This window comes from Podarcis gaigeae, assembly GCF_964106915.1.
Source record: "Podarcis gaigeae genome assembly, chromosome: 2".
In the NCBI taxonomy this organism is placed as follows: Eukaryota; Metazoa; Chordata; class Lepidosauria; order Squamata; family Lacertidae; genus Podarcis; species Podarcis gaigeae.
In genome coordinates this window covers 110,495,499-110,514,946 of record NC_139679.1, presented here as the reverse complement: position 1 = coordinate 110,514,946, position 19,448 = coordinate 110,495,499, and the positions used below count along the sequence as shown (strand labels likewise).

Sequence of the window (19,448 nt, the reverse complement as noted above, 5' to 3'; positions counted from 1 at the left end):
GGAGGCAGTGGAAGACAGGAGTGCCTAGCGTGCTCTGGTCCATGGGGTCACAAAGAGTCAGACACGACTAAACGACTAAACAGCAACAAACAAAGGGTTAACCGTGATCCCTTCCAATTCTACAATTCTATGGTTCTAATTTATTTTTTTTGCAGTAAAGGATTACTTTCCTTATCACAAGCTGAAGCAAACAACTGCTGAAAGTTAAAACCCCACAATTCCAAGGACAGATAATTGCGATTCAAAGCCTCCCACATTAGAACAGATTAGTTGCATTTTTAGAATGATGTTCTTTGATGAGCTCAATTAGCCAACCAACACGTACAATATTCATCAGATAGATTACTATCTGTTTAATGGATAAGGAAGTGCATTCCTTATCCCAAAGGAATGCAAGCTCTGAAACATCTGAAACATCAGAGCACTTATATGGATACTTGTGAGTAAAGATTCACAAATGGGCAGAGTCACAAACCTTCCTCATGCATGCAAGCGTTCACCAGAAACAGACTATAATAAATTCAGGCTGAAAAGAAGTTAACTTCGCCACCAGACTCCTTTGCCTCTGCCTTCTGTACTTGGTACTGAGTTTGTATAATTTCAGCACATTTATTTCAATGGGAGAGATTTGAGCATCAATGAAACTTGAAACATGCTTCCTTTTGTCTGGATGGTGGCCTCTGACAGGTCTGGAAGGACCAAAAGAGTATCTGATCTTAACAGGGCAAGGTGCCAGACATCAGAGAAAACCCCCCCCCACACACACCCCAGCACAGTCTAGCCTATAGGTCCAGCTGAGGATGTTTCACCCCTGCCATTGCAAGAATCTGCTGACAATGTTTCAGAAAGGAGGGGGCAGATTTTGCTCATCACTTCTTCCGCTCCAGCCTGACTTCAAAGGGAGTCTGAGTGTTATCTTTATATAGATAAGGTCGCTGCTCAAGTAGCTGTAACACTCATGCAGTCCCGCATCTCCAATTATTCTTTAGTTTATGCAGTAGCTGTAGAGAATAAAAGAACTTATACTTCAGAGCTGTCGTTCATGTGGTTCATGCTCTGCCGTGCTCCACTGACTTTTGGAACTGAGTTTGGTGCTCACAGCTCTGAGTTGTGAGTCCACAGCACTTAGACCTGCTCCCTGCAGTGAAAGGTCTCTGGGAGTGCTTTCCCAGCTCGCCTGGCCCGGTCGGGGCTGAAGAGGTTGAGCCCAGTCGTTGGCACTGGCTCAAAGGCGAAGCTGACACCAGCCACCACCAGGGATGTAAGATGGCAGCAAATTCTGCTGCAACCTATAATCATCGCAATCAGTGCTGTTTCTGTTCCGCTGCAGTTTGGTTTATTAGTATTATTAACTACAAGGTCCCAGGGCGGGATACAACAATTAAAATATAATATTTAAAACAACATACAAACACAGAAACAAGGAGGGTCCTAAAAACACACACCTCAGTAAGGATAGCTCAGTTGGCAGAGCAGGACAGAGATTAATCTCAGAGTTGTGGGTTCAAGCCCCACATTAGGCAAAAGATTCCTGCATTGCAGTGGGTTGAGCAAAATGACCTTTGGGTTCCCTCCCAGCTTTAGAATTCAGGTGTCAAAATTTAGGATGAAGAGCCGCATATTCAGCATTAGCCAAAAGCTGTACAATGAAGGTGCCAGGGCACAACTTGGGGGCTTCCACAGAAGGGCATGTGACGCTCTTTGGCATGCACTTTTAAACCTTGCTTCACCCTCATTCCCTATGAATGACAGACACCTTAATAAATATCCGGCATTCAGGACAGAGGAGTGACAGGTCAGTATGTGTGAACCATGGCGCACACACCCTTTCTCTGTCTTTACAATTTGATCACTAATCACAGTTGCAATAACTTAAAGGTAAAGGGGCCCCTGACCATTAGGTCCAGTCGTGGCCAACTCTGGGGTTGTGGAGCTCATCTCGCTTTATTGGCCGAGGGAGCCGGCGTACAGCTTCCGGGTCATGTAGCCAGCATGGCTAAGCCGCTTCTGGCGAACCAGAGCAGCGCACGGAAACACCGTTTACCTTCCCACCAGAGCGGTACCTATTTTTCTACTTGCACTTTGATGTGCTTTCGAACTGCTAGGTTGGCAGGAGCAGGGACCGAGCAACAGGAGCTCGCCCCATCGCGGGGATTCGAACCGCCGACCTTCTGATCGGCAAGTCCTAAGCTCTGTGGTTTAACCCACAGCACCACCCGCGTCCCTGCAATAACTTAGGGTTTGCCTTTGCCTTTTCAGTTTGTTTGATTTTTTACTTGCAAAACCCTGACCCACGAAACACCAAGAGCAACCATAAAAATGTGCTAATAAAAGCTTCCTGGCTGATATTGAATGAGCCATGCAAAATAAAGCATTTGTTGGGAAATGTTAAATTAAGTCAAATAAAAACAACTTTATATAACTGTGTAAATAATAGTTTAATTGTAAATCAGTATAATGGGTGTAGTTGGAAGTTCCTTTTCTTTGCTGATTCGCATATCAGATATAATTATGTTCTTTTTCTATTCACACTCTTATTTCTCTTTCTTTTTTCTTTCGTCTGTTCTTTTTTCTGTCTATACTCTTTACAATCTCTACAATCTAGTGAATGTTTGTATGTCGCTATTGTATGTATTTTAAGGTTTTTCTCGTTCAATAACAATTTATTTTTTAAAAAAATGTGCTAATGGCAGCTTTGGCATGTGGTGCACCTGTGGAATTAACTGTTCCTCTGAAGCATGAGCCATGATAGGTTCACCAGATGATTCAGTCTCCAGGGACTGACTGAAGCAATGGATAGGCATTGAGGATCCACTTATTGGCCTCACCAGAACAGGAAGTGCAAGGAAAGCAAAAATGTTTTCCTCCATGGGGACTTAAGAACTGCCACCTGGTGGCAAGAGCATCCATTATGCATCTAGCTGGGATGAAGCCAGAGTAGGCCACTGCTTTTCAACTAGTGGGTTCGTCACCTGATCCAAGGTGGGTTGCAACAGGAGCACTACCACCATGCAAATTTGTGGTCAAAGGTTAAGAAATGGGTCCCCCAATGTAAGTTTGTGTTAAAAATGGTTCCTGGGTCTGTAAAGATACCTGGTGTAAACAATACTGACCCTGGTACAGTGGTACCTCGGGTTAAGTACTTAATTCGTTCCGGAGGTCAGTACTTAACCTGAAACTGTTCTTAACCTGAAGCACCACTTTAGCTAATGGGGCCTCCTGCTGCTGCCGCGCCGCTGTCGCGCGATTTCTGTTTTCATCCTGAAGCAAAGTTCTTAACCTGAAACACTATTTCTGGGTTAGCGGAGTCTGCAACCTGAAGCGTATGTAACCCGAGGTACTACTGTATTCTTCTCCTTCTCCTCTAATATTGGCCATTGACACTGCAAGCCAAAGTTCCCAAATTCCCTATAATTCCCAAAAGAATTATAGGGACAGAACTGCCTAAATTATGTAGAAATTTATTTATGTATGCGACTACAGCAGCGAGAATGCTACTGGCCCCAAAATGGAAAGAAGCAGAAGTTTTTGGATACAAAAATTTACGGAATATGCAGAAATGGTGAAACTTACCGGAAGAATAAGAAATCAGGATGACAAACTTTTTATAAAAGAATGGAAATGGTTGATTGAATATTTACAGATAAACTGCAAATAGATAAAAACATTGGCATTGTAATAACCTGCACTTTCATAAGAGTATATATTTAAAGTAGATAATTAAAGGAGAAAATTAAATGTATTTGGATATGCAGAAAATATTAAAAAATAAATTTATTTAACCACAGAAAGAGGGGGAAAGTCAAACTTCCAAATGTTTTAATGAATGTTAGAAGAATGTAGGAATGAAGTTATATGGCTTTAGTATAAATGTTATAAGGAATTAAGTATAAATAGATTAATAGAATATTAAAGGAAAAAATAAGGTTAGTTTGTGTTAAGATAATTATAGAATAGAAAACAGAAGACGATGGAAAGGAATTGCTGAAATAATTAATAGAAGTGGAATACAAAAAGGGAGGTGTGAGGAGGTCATTGAAATATGTGAATGAAAGATAAGATATTGAAAATTTTTTTGATGTGTTTTAAATTGTTTTTGTTTTGTCTTGTTAGTTTATTGTTTTAGTGTTATGTAGTGTTTTTGTATTGTATTACATTGTTTTCTTTGTTCTTTTTTGTAGTGTTTAAATTGTTGTAAAAGTAATAAATATTATTTTTTTAAAAACCCTTCCAAATGTTAAAATGATTGTAAAATTAATGAAATGTATAAATTTCAAAAGTATATTAAAAAAAATTAAAAAGACAATGCAAGGCAAACGCGAGGTGTCCGGGGGTGGGTGGTGTTGAGGCTTCCTTCCTTCCCTAACTCTGCTTTAATCTACAGCAGGGTTGGGGAACCTTTTCTGCCCAGGAGTCTTCATCCTTTTCTTCCCTGTTCCTGCAGGGTCAAACTTGACAGGTGGGCAGTTTCTCTCTTTTCGCCTGAGGGCTGCTGGGCTGATTCGGAAGAACTTGATCAAAAATCCAAACTTGCACACAGGCCTAAAAATCTTGCTGAGCCCTGTTAAAAGCAGATTCAAGCCCTTGGGTATGTCACGCTGCACCTGGAGCAAGCCTCCTGGACCAACGCAATAGGATTTACTCCTGAGTAGACATGTATAATAAGATTGCAGTGCCATTTACCAGCCCTACAGTCGCACATCTTCTTCCTGACACAGTAGGCTATGGTTTTTATATTTCGGATGAATTAATCAGCTGTCACGCTCTTTAAGAATCGTCCTCAGGAGTTCACCAGACCTCCTCCTCTACTTATTTATAGCTATTGGGGGGGGGACTTGATTCCCGCCCCCTTAATCCCAGCTTTTAATAAATGGAATACATGATGGCAATGTTTTATTGCTGCTACTTGACATTTTAAGGGTTTAGGATTTTAACTTATGGCATTTGATGTTTAATGTGTGGACACTGTAAAGGTAAAGGGACCCCTAACCTGGGTTGCGGTGCTCATTTCGCTTTACTGGCCGAGGGAGCAAGCGTTTGTCCGCAGACAGCTTCCGGGTCATGTGGCCAACAAGACTAAGACGCTTCTGGCAAAACCAGAGCAGCGCACGGAAACGCCATTTACCTTCCCGCCGGAGCAGTACCTATTTATCTACTTGCACTTGACATGATTTTGGCAGGAGCAGGGACCGAGCAACAGAAGCTCACCCCGTCACGGGGATTCGAACTGCCAACCTTCTGATCGGCAAGCCCTAGGCTCTGTGGTTTAGACCACAGCACCACCGTTTAATTACTTTGTTCTGTTGTACTTATGACCACTGGTGGAGGAAGAAGAGTGGGGGGGGAGCGCACCGCCCCCAGCAGTGCGATCCCAGTGGGGTGCCATCACGGCTCCCCACCACCACCACCATAGGTGGCGTGCCATGCCCCCAGGACGCGTGCCAGCCCCAGCCCTGCTTGCTCTCCCCGCACGCACGCACGCACGCACACCCCCCCCCGGAGCATGAAGCTCCACCACTGTTTATGATTTATAACCTGTTTTATGAATTATGTTTGGATTGAAAAAGGAAGGCGACCCCAAAATGTCACACCCCTACATTCGGGTTATCAGCGTGTCAGGGGATGGGGGGTGGGGGCGTTTGTTTCACTGTGCAATCCTATACCTGCCTACTCAGAAGTAAAACCCCCTGAGTTAGATGCTACTTACCCTAAGGTAGTGAGGCTGGGATCCTAGCCACCTACGCAGGCTTACCTGAGAGCGGATTCCATTGCGCTCACTTCTGAGCCGGCAAGGTGAGAATGGTGGCATTCTTAGCCCCTCCTCCGCGGTGCTGCGCTTAGAATCCGCTTTCTGCTTTCTTCGTTGCGGTTTGCCGACGCTCTTGGTCCGGATCAAAGAATCACAAAGTTATCAGGGACCACAGGGTCATCTAGTCCAACCCCCTGCAGTGCAGGAATCTTTTGCCCAACGTGGGGATGGAAGAACGAGAGCTGCGTCGAGGCCCCTGGATGAAAAGAGTAGACGCTGATTCCTTACAAGGCTCGAGGGAGCTGGGGTTAGGGGGGGTTGGGGGGCAACCCTTACTTGTTCCTCTGCCACGGGGAGGAATATTTCGGCGGGCGGGGAGGTTCTGCTCCCTAGATCCTGTATGACGTCAAAGCCCCCCCCGAGTTCTTCGTGATGTCACGACGTGAAGGCGGAATCCCCCGACGAGAGCCCCTTCCCAGCGTGTGATGTCACTCGGCAAAGGGGGAAGACCCCCTTCTCCCTCCCGCTCCTGATAGGGAGGAATCCCCCCTCCTCATTACGCGCTTGTGACGTCGCGGGAGGGCGTGGGGATTCCGGAGGGAGCCCCTCCTCTCCGCAGGGCGGTTCCTCCAGACGGCGGGAGAAGCGCAATTTGCCCGCCATGGCTGCTGTTCAGCTCCTGATGATGGTCCCGGCGCTGGGCAGCTTCCTGTTCGCCTTCGGGACCGGCGTGGAGCTGATCCGCTTCGTCTCCTTCCGCGCTCTCTTCCTGCAGCCGGGGACGGGGGCTGCCCAGCACAGAACCGGTGCGGGGGCGGAGGGGCGGGAGAGAAATGGAGGGGTCATGCGGGGGAGGAAATGAGAGCTTGGGATTGCAAAGGGGTGCGAGGTGCGCGGTCTTTGGGCGGAGGAGCAAGGATCCGGCGGCCCTCCAGGTGTGGGGCTCTGTATCGGGTCCAGGGCAGCATGGGCAGTGCTGAGGGATGACGGGAGTTGTAGTTCAGCAGCATGCCAAGAGGTATGAAAAACTGCCCGTTCATCCCTTCCTTTTATTTTTGGTTTGGATCCTGAAGACGCCCAGGCAAGTGGCAGGAGGCTGAAACCCTAAAGCAGCCACTTTGAAACTGAGAAAGTCAAATGATAAGAATTCCTAGATCTTAGATAAGATGCTTTTAACACTGTGTTTTTATGTTGCAATGGTTCCTTGTTGGAAGTTTGCGTCTTGCCCTGGGCGTTTTCCAACAAGCAGAAATAAATGTGGCGCCTTGTTGTGAAAGGCAGGCAGGTCGAAGGATGTGGTCTGGCTCCCCCCCCCCCCTCCCTGATGTGAACAATATGGTTTGGTAATAATATCCCATGATGTCGTTAAAGATGATTGGATAAAAATGTCTGTATGTTCTACTTCCTGCTCTGTATGTTAAGGCCATTCAATCCAGAAGCTTCCCAATACTTTAAGAGAGCCTTCCCCAACCTGCTATCATCCATAAGTTTTGAAGTACGACTCTCACCATCCCTGCTGGCTGGGACTGATGGGTGTTGGAGTCCAACATCTCATAAATAACAGGATCTGAGATTACAGAATTATAGAGTTGGAAAGGATCCTGAGGATCATTTGGTCCAATCCCCCTGCAATGCAATATGCAGCTGTCCCTTACGGGGATTGAACCTGCAACCTTAGCACCATCGGCACCACACTCTAACCAACTGAGCTATCCAGAGAACACCAGCTTGTGGAAGGATTGTTTTAAGATGATGAGAGAGAGAGAGAAGGAGAGAGAGAACAATTTGTCTCTGGGATCAGTTTCTGGGCTACTATCTGAGATACTCTGCCAGCCCCCTGCTGGATGCACTAGGCCTCACCTTGACTGAACCTCTTTTCTTTGCAGATGCTGCTCCTCATCTTCAATGGGAAGCTGCCCTGAGGGATCCCAAGATTCTGCGGCCACTAATGGTGGACATGGGCTTAATTGTCCTCTTCATCCTGCAGCACAGCCTCATGGCCACTCAGCAAGTCAAACACTGGACCAGAAGTTGCTTTGGAGTACTACAGAGATCTTTCTATGTCTTCTGCACAGCACTGACTCTCCAGGTAGGGGTATCAATTTGGGGCAGCAAAATGGGGGGAGAGGACTGAAGGGGAGGAAGAAGTCCCACAGGCAAGATAACAGAGCAACTCAGAGTGAATTCTTGCCCAAGTCAGAAAAGCTAAACTCAAAATGCAGAATAAATCTTCCTGGCATGATGCTGTTCGGATTTCATACTCTGCACTTTCATGGAAGTGATATTTCCAAAGCAAATCCCCCCAATTTCAGCATTAAGTCTTTGCTCCTTGGTACAGTTTATTTTGAGCACAGAGCTCCCAAACTCACACCGTTAACTCAGCATAGCCTTCATTATATTGTGAAGCAAAATGCATCATTGCAATGATGAGGACTAGAATCTTGCACAATTTAAAAACAACAACCCAATGTGGATATGATTTGTATGATTTGGCTAATGCCTGCAGGTCCAGCAGATTTTCTACAATGTGATTGCATTTTTGGAGTCCCAAAATGCAGCCATATGAGACGTGTGCCTGCAGGAGAATCTACCTTTATCTAATGGGCCTTTTCCTTCCCACCTAGCTGCTGATGAGGTACTGGCAGCCTGTGCAGGATGCTCCTGTGCTCTGGAATACGAGCAGAGAGCCCTGGGTCACTTGGGTCCCTCTCATCTGCTTCATCCTCCACTTCATTGCTTGGCTGGTCATCTTTAGCATCCTCCTCATCTTTGACTACGCAGAGCTGATGGGGGTCAAACAGGTACCACACAGCTTCCCTTTTCCCATCTAGAGAGGCCACCGTCCTGTATTTGGCGACTGAGCTCAGCGAAGCCCAATGACCCAACCCATGAGGGTGATAGAAGATATTTCCTCCTGCTGTAAAATATTTCTAAAAAGAGAGGTCCCAGGGTTGAAGCAAATTTGGAAGCCATGACCTCTCTCTTGGAAGCTCTTAATGTGAAAGCAGTTAGGGGGGTGCATGTGATTTGGATGAATTCTGAGAGATTTTTAATAATAACAATATTTATTTGATTTTAAAACTATAAGATCATAACAATACAACCATCCAAATTTGGATATTCCTCAGAATCTCTGGACTTCCCACCTTCCCCTCTGTGGGTCCTATTATTAAACCTTTTCTACTGCATCTTTTTCAATAGTCCATATTTTATTTGGTCAAAATTACTTGTTATGAGTGTTATTGCAATCCTGCTAATGTTTTCATCTGTTTACAGTGGTCTCCAAGATAAATTATAAATTTCCCCCATCCTTTCCTAAAGTTATGGTCTTCTTGGGTCCTGAGCATAATGGTCAGTTTTGCCATTTCGGAATAGTCCAGCACTTTAATTTGCCATTCCTCTCTGGTAGGGACATTATCTTCTTTCCATCTCTGGAATTCTGAGGGATTTTTGGTCAAGGCAGGAACTGCAGAAGCACTTAGTGTTGCCTCAGCAGTCCAGACAACAAAACAAAAACAAATCTCACATTCCCCCTTTGTGAATATGTAGAGGCCCAATGTGTAAAAAGGTAAAGGTAAGGGGACCCCTGACAATTAGGTCCAGTCGTGACCAAATCTGGGGTTGCGGTGCTCATCTCGCTTTATTGGCCGAGAGAGCCGGCGTACATCTTCCGGGTCATGTGGCCAGCATGACTAAGCCACTTCCGGCGAACCAGAGCAGCACACGGAAACGGCGTTTACCTTCCCGCCGGAGCGGTACCGATTGATCTACTTGCACTTTGTGCTTTTGAACTGCTAGGTTGGCAGGAGCAGGGACCGAGCATCAGGAGCTCACCCCGTTGCGGGGATTCGAACCGCCGACCTTCTGATCGGCAAGTCTTAGGGTCTAAAATGGTGTCTTGTTTCCCCAAAAGATTTGGGCATCTTCGGTGCAAATGGGTGTTTCTCTTGTTCCATAGGTTTACTATTACTGCCTGGGCATGGGGGACCCTTTGGCCGTGAAGTCCACAAGTGCCATCCGCCTCTTCTCCCACCTTCGTCACCCTGTGTACCTGGAGTTTCTCCTCATCCTGTGGGCCGTTCCCTGCCTTTCTCTCGACCGCCTGCTCCTCGCATTGCTCTTCACAGCCTACATCACCTGCGCCCACAACCTTGACCACCAGGACTACCTCTACCTGCGAGCTCAGCTGGACAAGAAGTTCCAGATCTTCTCCCGTGAGGAGGCAGCCTATGGAGATCTGCTGGCTCAGAATGGCCCCTCCACCCTTAAGAACTGAACCTGTGTGGCCCCAATTTTATATGCGGGTGCTGGTGTCCTAGTATATTGGGGCCTGAGAGCCTTGTACCTTGCACTCTCCCATGCTAAGCACTGAACGATGCAATGTGCCTTATATCTCCTTTTGCTTTTATGCACTCGGGACTTGAGTGGTTTATAAATGGGACCTAAGAGTTCTGGCTTCCAGCAGGCCTACTTTGCTACAACACTTAGAACACATATAAGGAGTTCTATATGGTGATCCCACATGGTCCAGTAGGTTGGAATCCTTGAGGAAAGAGGTGGAACTCCAAAGATGGCAGAATTCAACCCCAAGTTCCTTGGAGGGACGTCTCTAGAGCAGGGGTGGGGGAAAGCCTATGGCCCTCCAGAAGTTGGTGGACTTCAGCTGCCATCAACATCTGGAGGGCTGTGGATGCCCCATACCTGCTGCATAGGCTTAAAGGGATATATTGGGCCCAAAAAGATTTCCCCCTAGTGCTAAGAAGAACAATGAGTCACTGATAACCGATTGGAGTTTAGGTGAGGTGATCAGGTTGTTGTTGTTGTTTGAGGGAGGCTTTTTTACGATTCACAACTGCAGACAGCAGGCAGGTAGCTCAACAGACAAAATGTTCCCCATTTCTGGGAAACCTTGACCCCGTGGAATCAGTGGGGCACTGCCCCAGTAACCTCAGTCTGCCCCCAGCCATTCCCCACCTGCTAGCTGGCTTTACTTCCAACCAGTCAGGGGGTGGCTCTGTCTGTCATGGACTCTGCTGCAGTCCTTACTGCCCAAGAGGACACCAGGCACACCTGACTGGGATTCTGCAGCTGTTAAAAAGCACAGAAGATGCCTCAGTTGAAATTCTTTATAACAAAAGAGCATTAGAACTGGGTTTTTCAATTTATTTTTTGCTACAGAACTTCTGCCCAAGTGCTTTTTTAAAGTATAGGATTTTTAACTTTGATTCACAAGCAAGAACTATTTTAAAGATGTAGCAGCCTAGATAATTTGTGGAGTGGCCTGTGAGGTTTTTTTTTTGCTTTTTGCAAATATACCTCTTCAGCACAGTGTCTTCCAAATACGTTTCTGTTCCAAGAAAGCAATCAGAATTCATTGCCCATCCTCTTGCTTCTGCCACGTCAATTCAGTTCCAAAGCATTCTGAATTCCAAGGCCTACCTGGGCTGAAGAAGACAAGGCCTTGAGAAAGGTTCTGGTCAAGATGGCCGTCCAGCAGTGGACCACCTGCCTCTCAAACCCAAATATATCTCCATGCGGTGGGTGACTTTTAACTCGTCCCCACCCATCAGAATTAATGACAAAAAATATGATTTATGTGATCTTTGAATCAAGTACATTTACAGGCAAAAGCGGGCTGTGGGGGGGGGGGCAGGGGTTCATTCTAGGATTATGTCTCCAGGCTCTACCTAGGAATGGTTGATCTTTGCTTTCATTTGTAACTCAATGCCTTGAACATCCACTAGCATTTCTTTTTAAATGCTGATAATGCTTTTATTGTAGCTTTTTTATTATTATTTCTGTACCCCCTTGCTAACAAAGTATTTTTATACATATGAAAAGCAAATCATGGGTTGATAAGATAATGGTTTCTAAAGTAAAAAAAAGGGTGTGTGTTTTTTAAAAAAGTTTGTTTGTCTCTGTTCTGAAATTTGGTTTTAATGTAAAGTGTTTCAATATATTTGGGTTTATTTATAAAGCAGAAGTGACCAGCTGCTCCCGGAAGCTAAAAATGAGCTCTGTATCAACAAAAGTTGTACCTATACAGTGGTACCTCAGGTTACATACGGTTCAGGTTACACACTCCGCTAACCCAGAAATAGTACCTCGGGTTAAGAACTTTGCTTCAGGATGAGAACAGAAATTGTGCTCCAGTGGTGCAGCGGGAGGCCCCATTAGCTAAAGTGGTGCTTCAGGTTAAGAACAGTTTCAGGTTAAGAATGGACCTCTGGAACGAATTAAGTACTTAACCTAAGGTACCACTGTAATTATTCATGATGACAAGTTCTAAGAAACTTGAGATTTTCCACCCCTGAGCTTTTGAAATACAACTCCCATCAACCTTGGCCGTACGGGCTGAAGCTTATAAGCGTTATTGCCCAACATGTGAGCAACCCCATGTTGGAGATCCCTGCTCTATACATTTATTTATTTTTTTGTTTAATTTCTATACCCTTTATATTTTTAAGAAAAACCTCAAAGGGGGTTAAAGCATATTAAATCAATAAAACATAAATAAAACAATGTGAAAAAAGAGAAATATAGAGTATACTGTCAAAGCAACATAGCAGAAAACTAAAACATTATCTTAAAGATTTCAAAATAAAAATTACAAAGGAAGTCAACTACAGAATACAAATTTAACATAGTAGGGCTGGGTGAGTCTGGGCTCCACCCCCTTTGGCCAGGTGGAAAAGGCCTTGCAGGGAGTGGCCTTCACGCCTCACAGCCGGGCGATGTTCCTCCGGCCTCATGAGGATCCTCTCTAATGGGACCCAAGTGTGTTTAAGGTTGCAATTAACTTAATCTTCCCTAGATCTGCATTTAGCAGAAGCATGTGCCACTCCCACTGCCCAGCTTCAAAGTCAGAGTAGCAACCACATGTATCCTATAGTCACGTTTGGCTCTTTCTGTTTGGCATCGCTAAGGCTCTCCTCCCCCCGCCCCCCTCACGAAACAACGGCCTCCTTTTAAGCACCCCAACAGTTATTTACCCCCCCCCCCATTCCTCTCACGGCACATGTGTGATACACACGCTTCACCCTAATGGCTCCTGAAGCATCTTAGGCTACGAGACGAAGGGATGCTCTCCTGCTAAATGCACACTCACTGATTACAGGGGCGTCCTTGGGAGAAACAAGAACTAGCCTTACGCAGAAAAAGAAGCATCCTCTCTACTTCTCTTCCCTTCTCCCCTCGCCCCCACCCAAGGGCCAGGCCCATGCTTGCTCCCCTAAACCAAAACCTAACCAGGGACCCACCTGAGGAAAGCAGCACTGAGGTGCATTTGTGGGAGCCTCCCCCTGAATCTTCCCAGGAGCAGGAGGACTGTATAGCTTTGGAACAGTGGTTTGCAGAGGAACATAGTTCTTCATTATTATTATTATTATTATTATTATTATTATTATTATTATTATTTATACCCTGCCTTCCCCAGCCAAGGCCGGGCTCCACGTGGCTGACAAGCAATAATAAAAACAAGTTGAATGAATACAACTTAAAAACAAGATTAAAATACAACATTAAAATATTGAAACATGAAGATATTAAAACGCAGCCTCATCACAGGAGAAAAGAAAGAGGGGGAGGGAATCAAATTGGCTACAAGCCAAAGGCCAGGCAGAACAACTCTGTCTTATAGGCCCTGCGGAAAGAAATCAAATCCTGCAGGGCCCTGGTCTTATGAGACAGAGCTTTCCACCAGGCCAGAGCCAGTGTTGAAAAGGCCCTGGCTCTGGTTGAAGCTAATCTAACTTCCTTAAGGCCCAGGACCACTAGGGTGTTGCTATTTATGGACCTTAAGGTCCTCCGTGGGGCATACCGGGAGAGGCGGTCCCGTAGGTAGAAGGTGGGTACAAGGGTCCTAGGGTGTGAAGGGCTTTACAGGTCAAAAGCAGCACCTTAAATCTGACCCTGTACTCCACCGGGAGCCAGTGTAGCTGGAAAAGCACTGAGTGAATATGCTCCCATGGCAGAGACCCCGTGAGGAGCCTCACTGTAGCATTCTGCACCCGCTGGAGTTTCTGGGACAGCTTCAAGGGCAGCCCCACACAGAGCGAATTACAGTAGTCAAGCCTGGAGGTGACCGTTGCATGGATCACTGTGGCCAGGTTGGAGCGGGAAAGGCCAACTGCTTGATGTGGCGAAGGTGAAAAAATGTCGCCTTGGCTGTTGCTGTAACTTGCGCCTCCATGGAAACTCTTAACGGAAGGCAATGGCACTAACTGGGCCCCCTCAAGAGAAGGGAGTTGGTCCCTCATTCCCATGCCATCCCGACCCAGCCATAGGACCTCTGTCTTCAAAGGATTTAGTGTCAATTGGCTCCCATGAAACCATCCAGCCACAGCTTCCAAGCATGTGGTCAGTGTGTCCGGGGCCAAGTCGGTGTGGCCATCCATCAGCAGATAGAGCTGAGTGTCATCAGCATATTGGTGACAGCCCAGCCCAAAGCTCCGGATAATCTGGGCAAGGGGGTGCATAAAGATGTTAAGAAGCATTGGGGCGAGGATTGCGCCCTGCGGCACTCCACACACCAAGGAGTGGCGGGACGACATCTCCCTCCCTAGCGCCACCCTATGTCCCCGACCAGAGATTAAAGAGCACAGTCATTTACGGGCTATGCCCTGTATCCCCATGTCAGCAAGGCGGTGGTCCAGAAGATCATGATCGACCATGTCAAAGGCTGCTGACAAATCTAAAAGAATCAGCAGTCCTGACCCGCCTCGATCCAATTGTCTACGGAGATCATCTGTTAGGGCAACCAGAGCAGTCTCGGTCCCGAAACCAGGACGGAACCCAGACTGAAATGGATCTAAAGCCGATGTTTCCTCCAGAAACCTACCAAGCTGTTTAGCAACCGCTCTCTCAATTACCTTACCCAGATATGGAAGATTTTAAACTGGGCGGTAATTGGATAGGTCTAAAGGATCTAGTGACGTTTTCTTTAAGAGCGGACACACCACTGCTTCCTTCAGTTCCCCTGGGAATGTCCCCGTGCCAAGGGACAAATTGATAATTTCAAACGGGGGGTCCACGCAACATCTGGACATGCCCTAATCAGCCAACACTGGCATGGATCAAGGAGGCAGGTGGTGGGCCTACCAGCTTGGAGGAATCTATCCACATCAGCAGGGAGTATCCGATCAAAATGGTCCAACACTGGACCCGAAGACAGTCGAGGGGCCTCCAGTTCAGTCAATGTATCTAAATTGGCAGGGAGGTCATGGCGGAGCAACAGGACTTTCTCCACAAAAAAGCTCGCGAATGCCTCACAGCTATGGGTCGAATTTGTGCTTAAATTTGGTTGTCCTCCTAAGGACGTTATCAACCTCATTATTCTAAAAAGTTGTGCCAGGCAAGAGCTAGCAGATGCAATGGAAACTGCGAAGTAAGATTTCTTAGCAGATTTCACAGCCATCTCATAGGCTTTCATAAGTGTCCTATAAGATGTTCTTGAAACTCCGTCACGAGTCCGCCGCCATACTTGCTCTAGCCGTCTGAGATCCCGCTTCATTTTCTGGAGCTCTTCAGTAAACCAAGGGGCCCGGTTTCGATGGGGTCGCAGAGGGTGCTTAGACGACCTCATCAATGGCTGCCAATAGCCGGTTATTCCAGTCCTCAACAAGGTCATCTAATGAGTCGCCAGGAGGAGCAGGATCCCGCAAGGCCTGATGGAATCTATCAGGATCCATCAGCCTTCATGGGCAAGCCCAAATAGGCTCACCACCCGAGCAGGGGAGGAGCGGGAAGTCAATCAGAAGGCAAAAGCTGGGAAATACTGGATGGGGAACAGCTTGGAGAAGAAACTCGGGGGGGGGGGAGATAACAGATTCACTGTCTCTGGAAAGCATCCATCCGCTTTCCCCAAGGTCAAGGAGAGTTGCAAGTGGCAGGACAGAAAGCACAGCGGGTACAGGCTCAGGTTAGGAGACACAGAAGTGACGGTGGTGACTAGGGATGTGAGGGGGTGGACCTCTTCATTGGGAGTACCGCCATTCCTAGAAGACCGGTTCTTTGTTCTCTCGCTGGGATCATTAAAGTTTCTAACGGGTAAGAAGACTCCTTTCCCTTTGGTCTGCTTATCTACGGCCAAGGGGGAAGGAAGCCAATTTCCTGAAGCCTGACAGATGCTGATCCACAAGACAAGGGCAGCCCATCACTTTGGCATTGAAGGGCGGAGGTCAAAACTCAACAGATTCATCACACACCTTGAACATTCCAGATTCACACTCTCCCCGTTTATCTAGCAACAACTTGCAACTTCTTTTCTACATTTAGTATATGTGACCTTCATTACTTTAATACATATATATGTGTATACAAATTTAAATACCAACACCAAAACATCAAACGGATTCCATGCATTTAAAATTGAGTTTCTTGATGTGAAGTAAACACTCTCCCCCTTTTTATCTAGCAACAACTAGCAAGTTATTTTGTACATTTACTATATGTGACTTGTCAGCATCGCCCTTGAGCCACCAACTGGACTCATCCACTTGAGCCCCGACTGGGCTAGGCGAGCTGGGTAGCACTTCCAGAGACCACCTTCTATACAGGAATAGGTCAAAGTGCTGTGGCCTCACAGCTTAGAGTTGTGAGCACCGGATTCACTCCAACAAGAAGACAGTCGTCGCACAGCAGAGTATAGCAGAGCATAAACGACTCAGAGAGCAGCTCTGTAGAATATCTTCTTTATTCTATCTACAACTATAATACATAACTATATACAGAGCTAAATAAGGTCTAAATGAAAAATGCTGAACTGCACTGAGTGTCTGCAGCTGCTCTTAGCAACAACCTTATCTCGCTCTCTCTAAAACTCAGTCTCTCTCTCTTTGATGTGAGGCTGGAGCGAAATAAGTAGAGAGCAGAAACCGCCCCTCCTCTCTAGAAAATCAGTAGAGAACATCAGCAGATTCTTGGATATGGGAGGGGTGAAATCTCCTCATTACTTTAACACATATGTGTGTGTATACAAATTTCAATACAAACACCAGAACATCACACAGGTTCCATGCATTTAAAATGGATTTCTGCCTTTATGAGTTTCTTTATATGAAGCAAAGAGTGAAAACGGAGTGGAACACTGCATACATTTATATGGCTTTTCATCTGTGTGAATTTGCTTATGAATATTAAGGTCTCCACTGCATCTGCAGCTCTTTCCACATTCCCTACAACAGGAGACGTTGATGGTTTCTAAGGGCTCCACGATGACTGAAGCGCTTTCCCCATTCAATACATTTAAACGGTTTCTCCCCCGTGTGAGTTTGTTTATGTCTTCTAAGGTCTCCCCTTTGACTGAAGCTCTTTCCACATTCAATACATGTAAATGGTTTCTCCCCCGTGTGAGTACGTTGATGTATTCTAAGGTGACCACTTTGACTGAAGCTCTTTCCACATTCAATACATTTAAATGGTTTCTGCCCCGTGTGAGTTTGTTGATGTATTCTAAGTGTTCCACTACGACTGAAGCTCTTTCCACATTCAATACATTTAAATGGTTTCTGCCCCGTGTGAGTTTGTTGATGTGTTCTAAGGTTTCCCCTTTCACTGAAGCTCTTTCCACATTCAATACATTTAAACGGTTTCTCCCCCGTGTGAGTTTGTTGATGTGTTCTAAGGTTTCCCCTTTGACTGAAGCTCTTTCCACATTCAATACATTTAAATGGTTTCTGCCCTGTGTGAGTTCGTTGATGTGTTCTAAGGTGACCACTACGCCTGAAGCCCCTTCCACATTCTATACAGTTAAATGGTTTCTCCCCTGTGTGAGTTCGTTGATGTATTCTAAGTGTTCCAGTACGACTGAAGCTCTTTCCACATTCAATGCATGTAAATTGTTTCTCCCCTGTGTGAGTTCGTTGATGTATTCTAAGGTGACCACTTTGACTGAAGCTCTTTCCACATTCAATACATTTGAATGGTTTCTCCCCTGTGTGAGTACGTTGATGCATTCTAAGGTTTCCACGATGACTGAAGCGCTTTCCACATTCAATACATTTAAACGGTTTCTCCCCCGTGTGAGTTTGTTGATGTATTCTAAGGTAACCACTACAATTGAAACTCTTTCCACATTCAATACATTTAAATGGTTTCTCCCCCGTGTGAGTACGTTGATGTTTTCTAAGGTGACCACTTTGACTGAAGCTCTTTCCACATTCAATACATTTAAATGGTTTCTGCCCCGTGTGAGTTTGTTGATGTATTCTAAGTGTTCCACTACGACTGAAGCTCTTTCCACATTCAATGCATTTGAATGGTTTCTCTCCTGCGTGAGCTTGTTGGTGTATCCTCATTCTTCCACAGTGACTAAAGCACATTCCACATTCCCTGCATTTAAACTGTTTCTTTGTTCTTCCCAATGAATTCACAGATGGCTCCGTAGAATTCTGACCATCGTCTTCCTCACCTGTTTGGGAGTAAGGGGGGGGAGAGAATCCTGTTAGACTTTTAAAAAAGACAAAAAAGGAACTGAACACATGTGAAGTCCCATGTGCACCTTCTCTTATTTTCACTCCATTGTCCACTGTCTCCATGTTCCAAATTTTCAGGAATAAAGATGAGATAATGGCAAGAGCAACCCATGATCATGTCAGAAATCAAGCCTTTATCAGGAGAAACTGTCAACACTCCCAGGCACCCGGCTTGGTCTCCTGTTGACTTCCCTGTCTGTATTCCTCAGCAAGATCCAGGCAGAGGTCGCGATAGGCGATCCTTCTCAGCGTGAGAAGAACACCCCCCCTTTTTGTTGCCCCCTCCGGCAGGGGAAAGAGATAGACAGAAACGTATTTACATGCCTTTATTTCTGTCTTTGCAGCGTTACAAAAAACATGACTGCTCTCTTCAAACTCCAGCAGTCGAGAGACAAACACTTCCTGTACAGCTCATATTACACTCTGAGCTAATTCTGGTGCCCTCTGTTTCCCACGGACAGTCCCAACATCATGTGATGTTTTCAAGCTAGCAGCTCGCAGCTGCATTGCTTCTATATCGTAACAGATCACTCCATTCACACTTAAGAAAGCGCCATCATTTTATAATAGATATCTACAGTGGAACTGGCTTATAAGACTGGCTTATAAGACACATCTGTCTTTTTCTTTTTCAAGTGAGGAAATGATCTCAGGCTCCAACAGCAGTCTCTCCTATGAGTAAGAAGTAAAACTGAAATGTTCTTATGCCACATGTTAAGTGTAAAAATATTGCAATATATTAGACCCTAAACAGAGCCTACTGGATTGCGGAAAGGCCCACCTAGTCCAGCATCCTGTTCTCACAGTGGCCACGCAGAAGCCTGTAGGAAACCAGCAAGCAAGATTTCAGCCCAAGAGCCCTCTGCCCTCCTGTGCTTTCCAGAAACTAGTATTAAGAAGCATTATTGCCTAGGACTGTGAGGGCAGAGCACAGACATCAGTCTAATCATTTTTTTCAAGCTACCCTAGTTGCTGGCAGTCACTGTCTCCTATGCTTCTGTTTATTCATCTTTTGCAGGCCTAAAAGGCTCATAAAGGTATTATGACCTAAGCTTTTGTGGGCTGCAGTCTGACAAAGGGGACTCTTGATTAGGAAAGCTGGTGCCACTATAAACCTGTGAGTCTCTTTGTTGGTTTTGTGCACTTATTTTGAAATTTGTACCAAGGTTGTACCACTGTAGCTCCATGTAAGCTTATGGAGGGACAGGATTACAGGGGCGCTATAA

General features: G+C 45.8%; 2 protein-coding genes and 1 long non-coding RNA gene across 3 annotated transcripts in view; 1 reads left to right on the top strand and 2 right to left on the bottom strand.

The window, feature by feature from the left end:
* Nucleotides 1–6,410: 6,410 nt before the first annotated feature.
* On the top strand, nucleotides 6,411–11,655 carry NRM (nurim; the record flags this gene model as incomplete). Its single annotated transcript, XM_083725181.1, has 4 exons — nucleotides 6,411–6,555; nucleotides 7,636–7,838; nucleotides 8,374–8,550; nucleotides 9,708–11,655. The coding sequence occupies 4 exons, from the start codon at nucleotides 6,411–6,413 to the stop codon at nucleotides 10,023–10,025; spliced, it is 843 nt and encodes a 280-aa protein (XP_083581307.1). The 3' UTR covers nucleotides 10,026–11,655.
* Nucleotides 11,559–19,448, bottom strand: part of LOC310838113 — a 76,860-nt gene continuing 68,970 nt past the window's right edge. Inside the window, exon 2 of the long non-coding RNA XR_014560684.1 lies at nucleotides 11,559–11,787. This is a non-coding gene — a long non-coding RNA (uncharacterized lncRNA). The remainder of the gene's footprint in view (nucleotides 11,788–19,448) is intronic.
* Nucleotides 16,425–19,448, bottom strand: part of LOC310837695 (uncharacterized protein) — a 46,709-nt gene continuing 43,685 nt past the window's right edge. Inside the window, exon 3 of the mRNA XM_083724686.1 lies at nucleotides 16,425–18,158. Within this exon, the coding sequence (XP_083580812.1) occupies nucleotides 16,924–18,158 (1,235 nt within the window). The 3' untranslated portion in view covers nucleotides 16,425–16,923. The remainder of the gene's footprint in view (nucleotides 18,159–19,448) is intronic.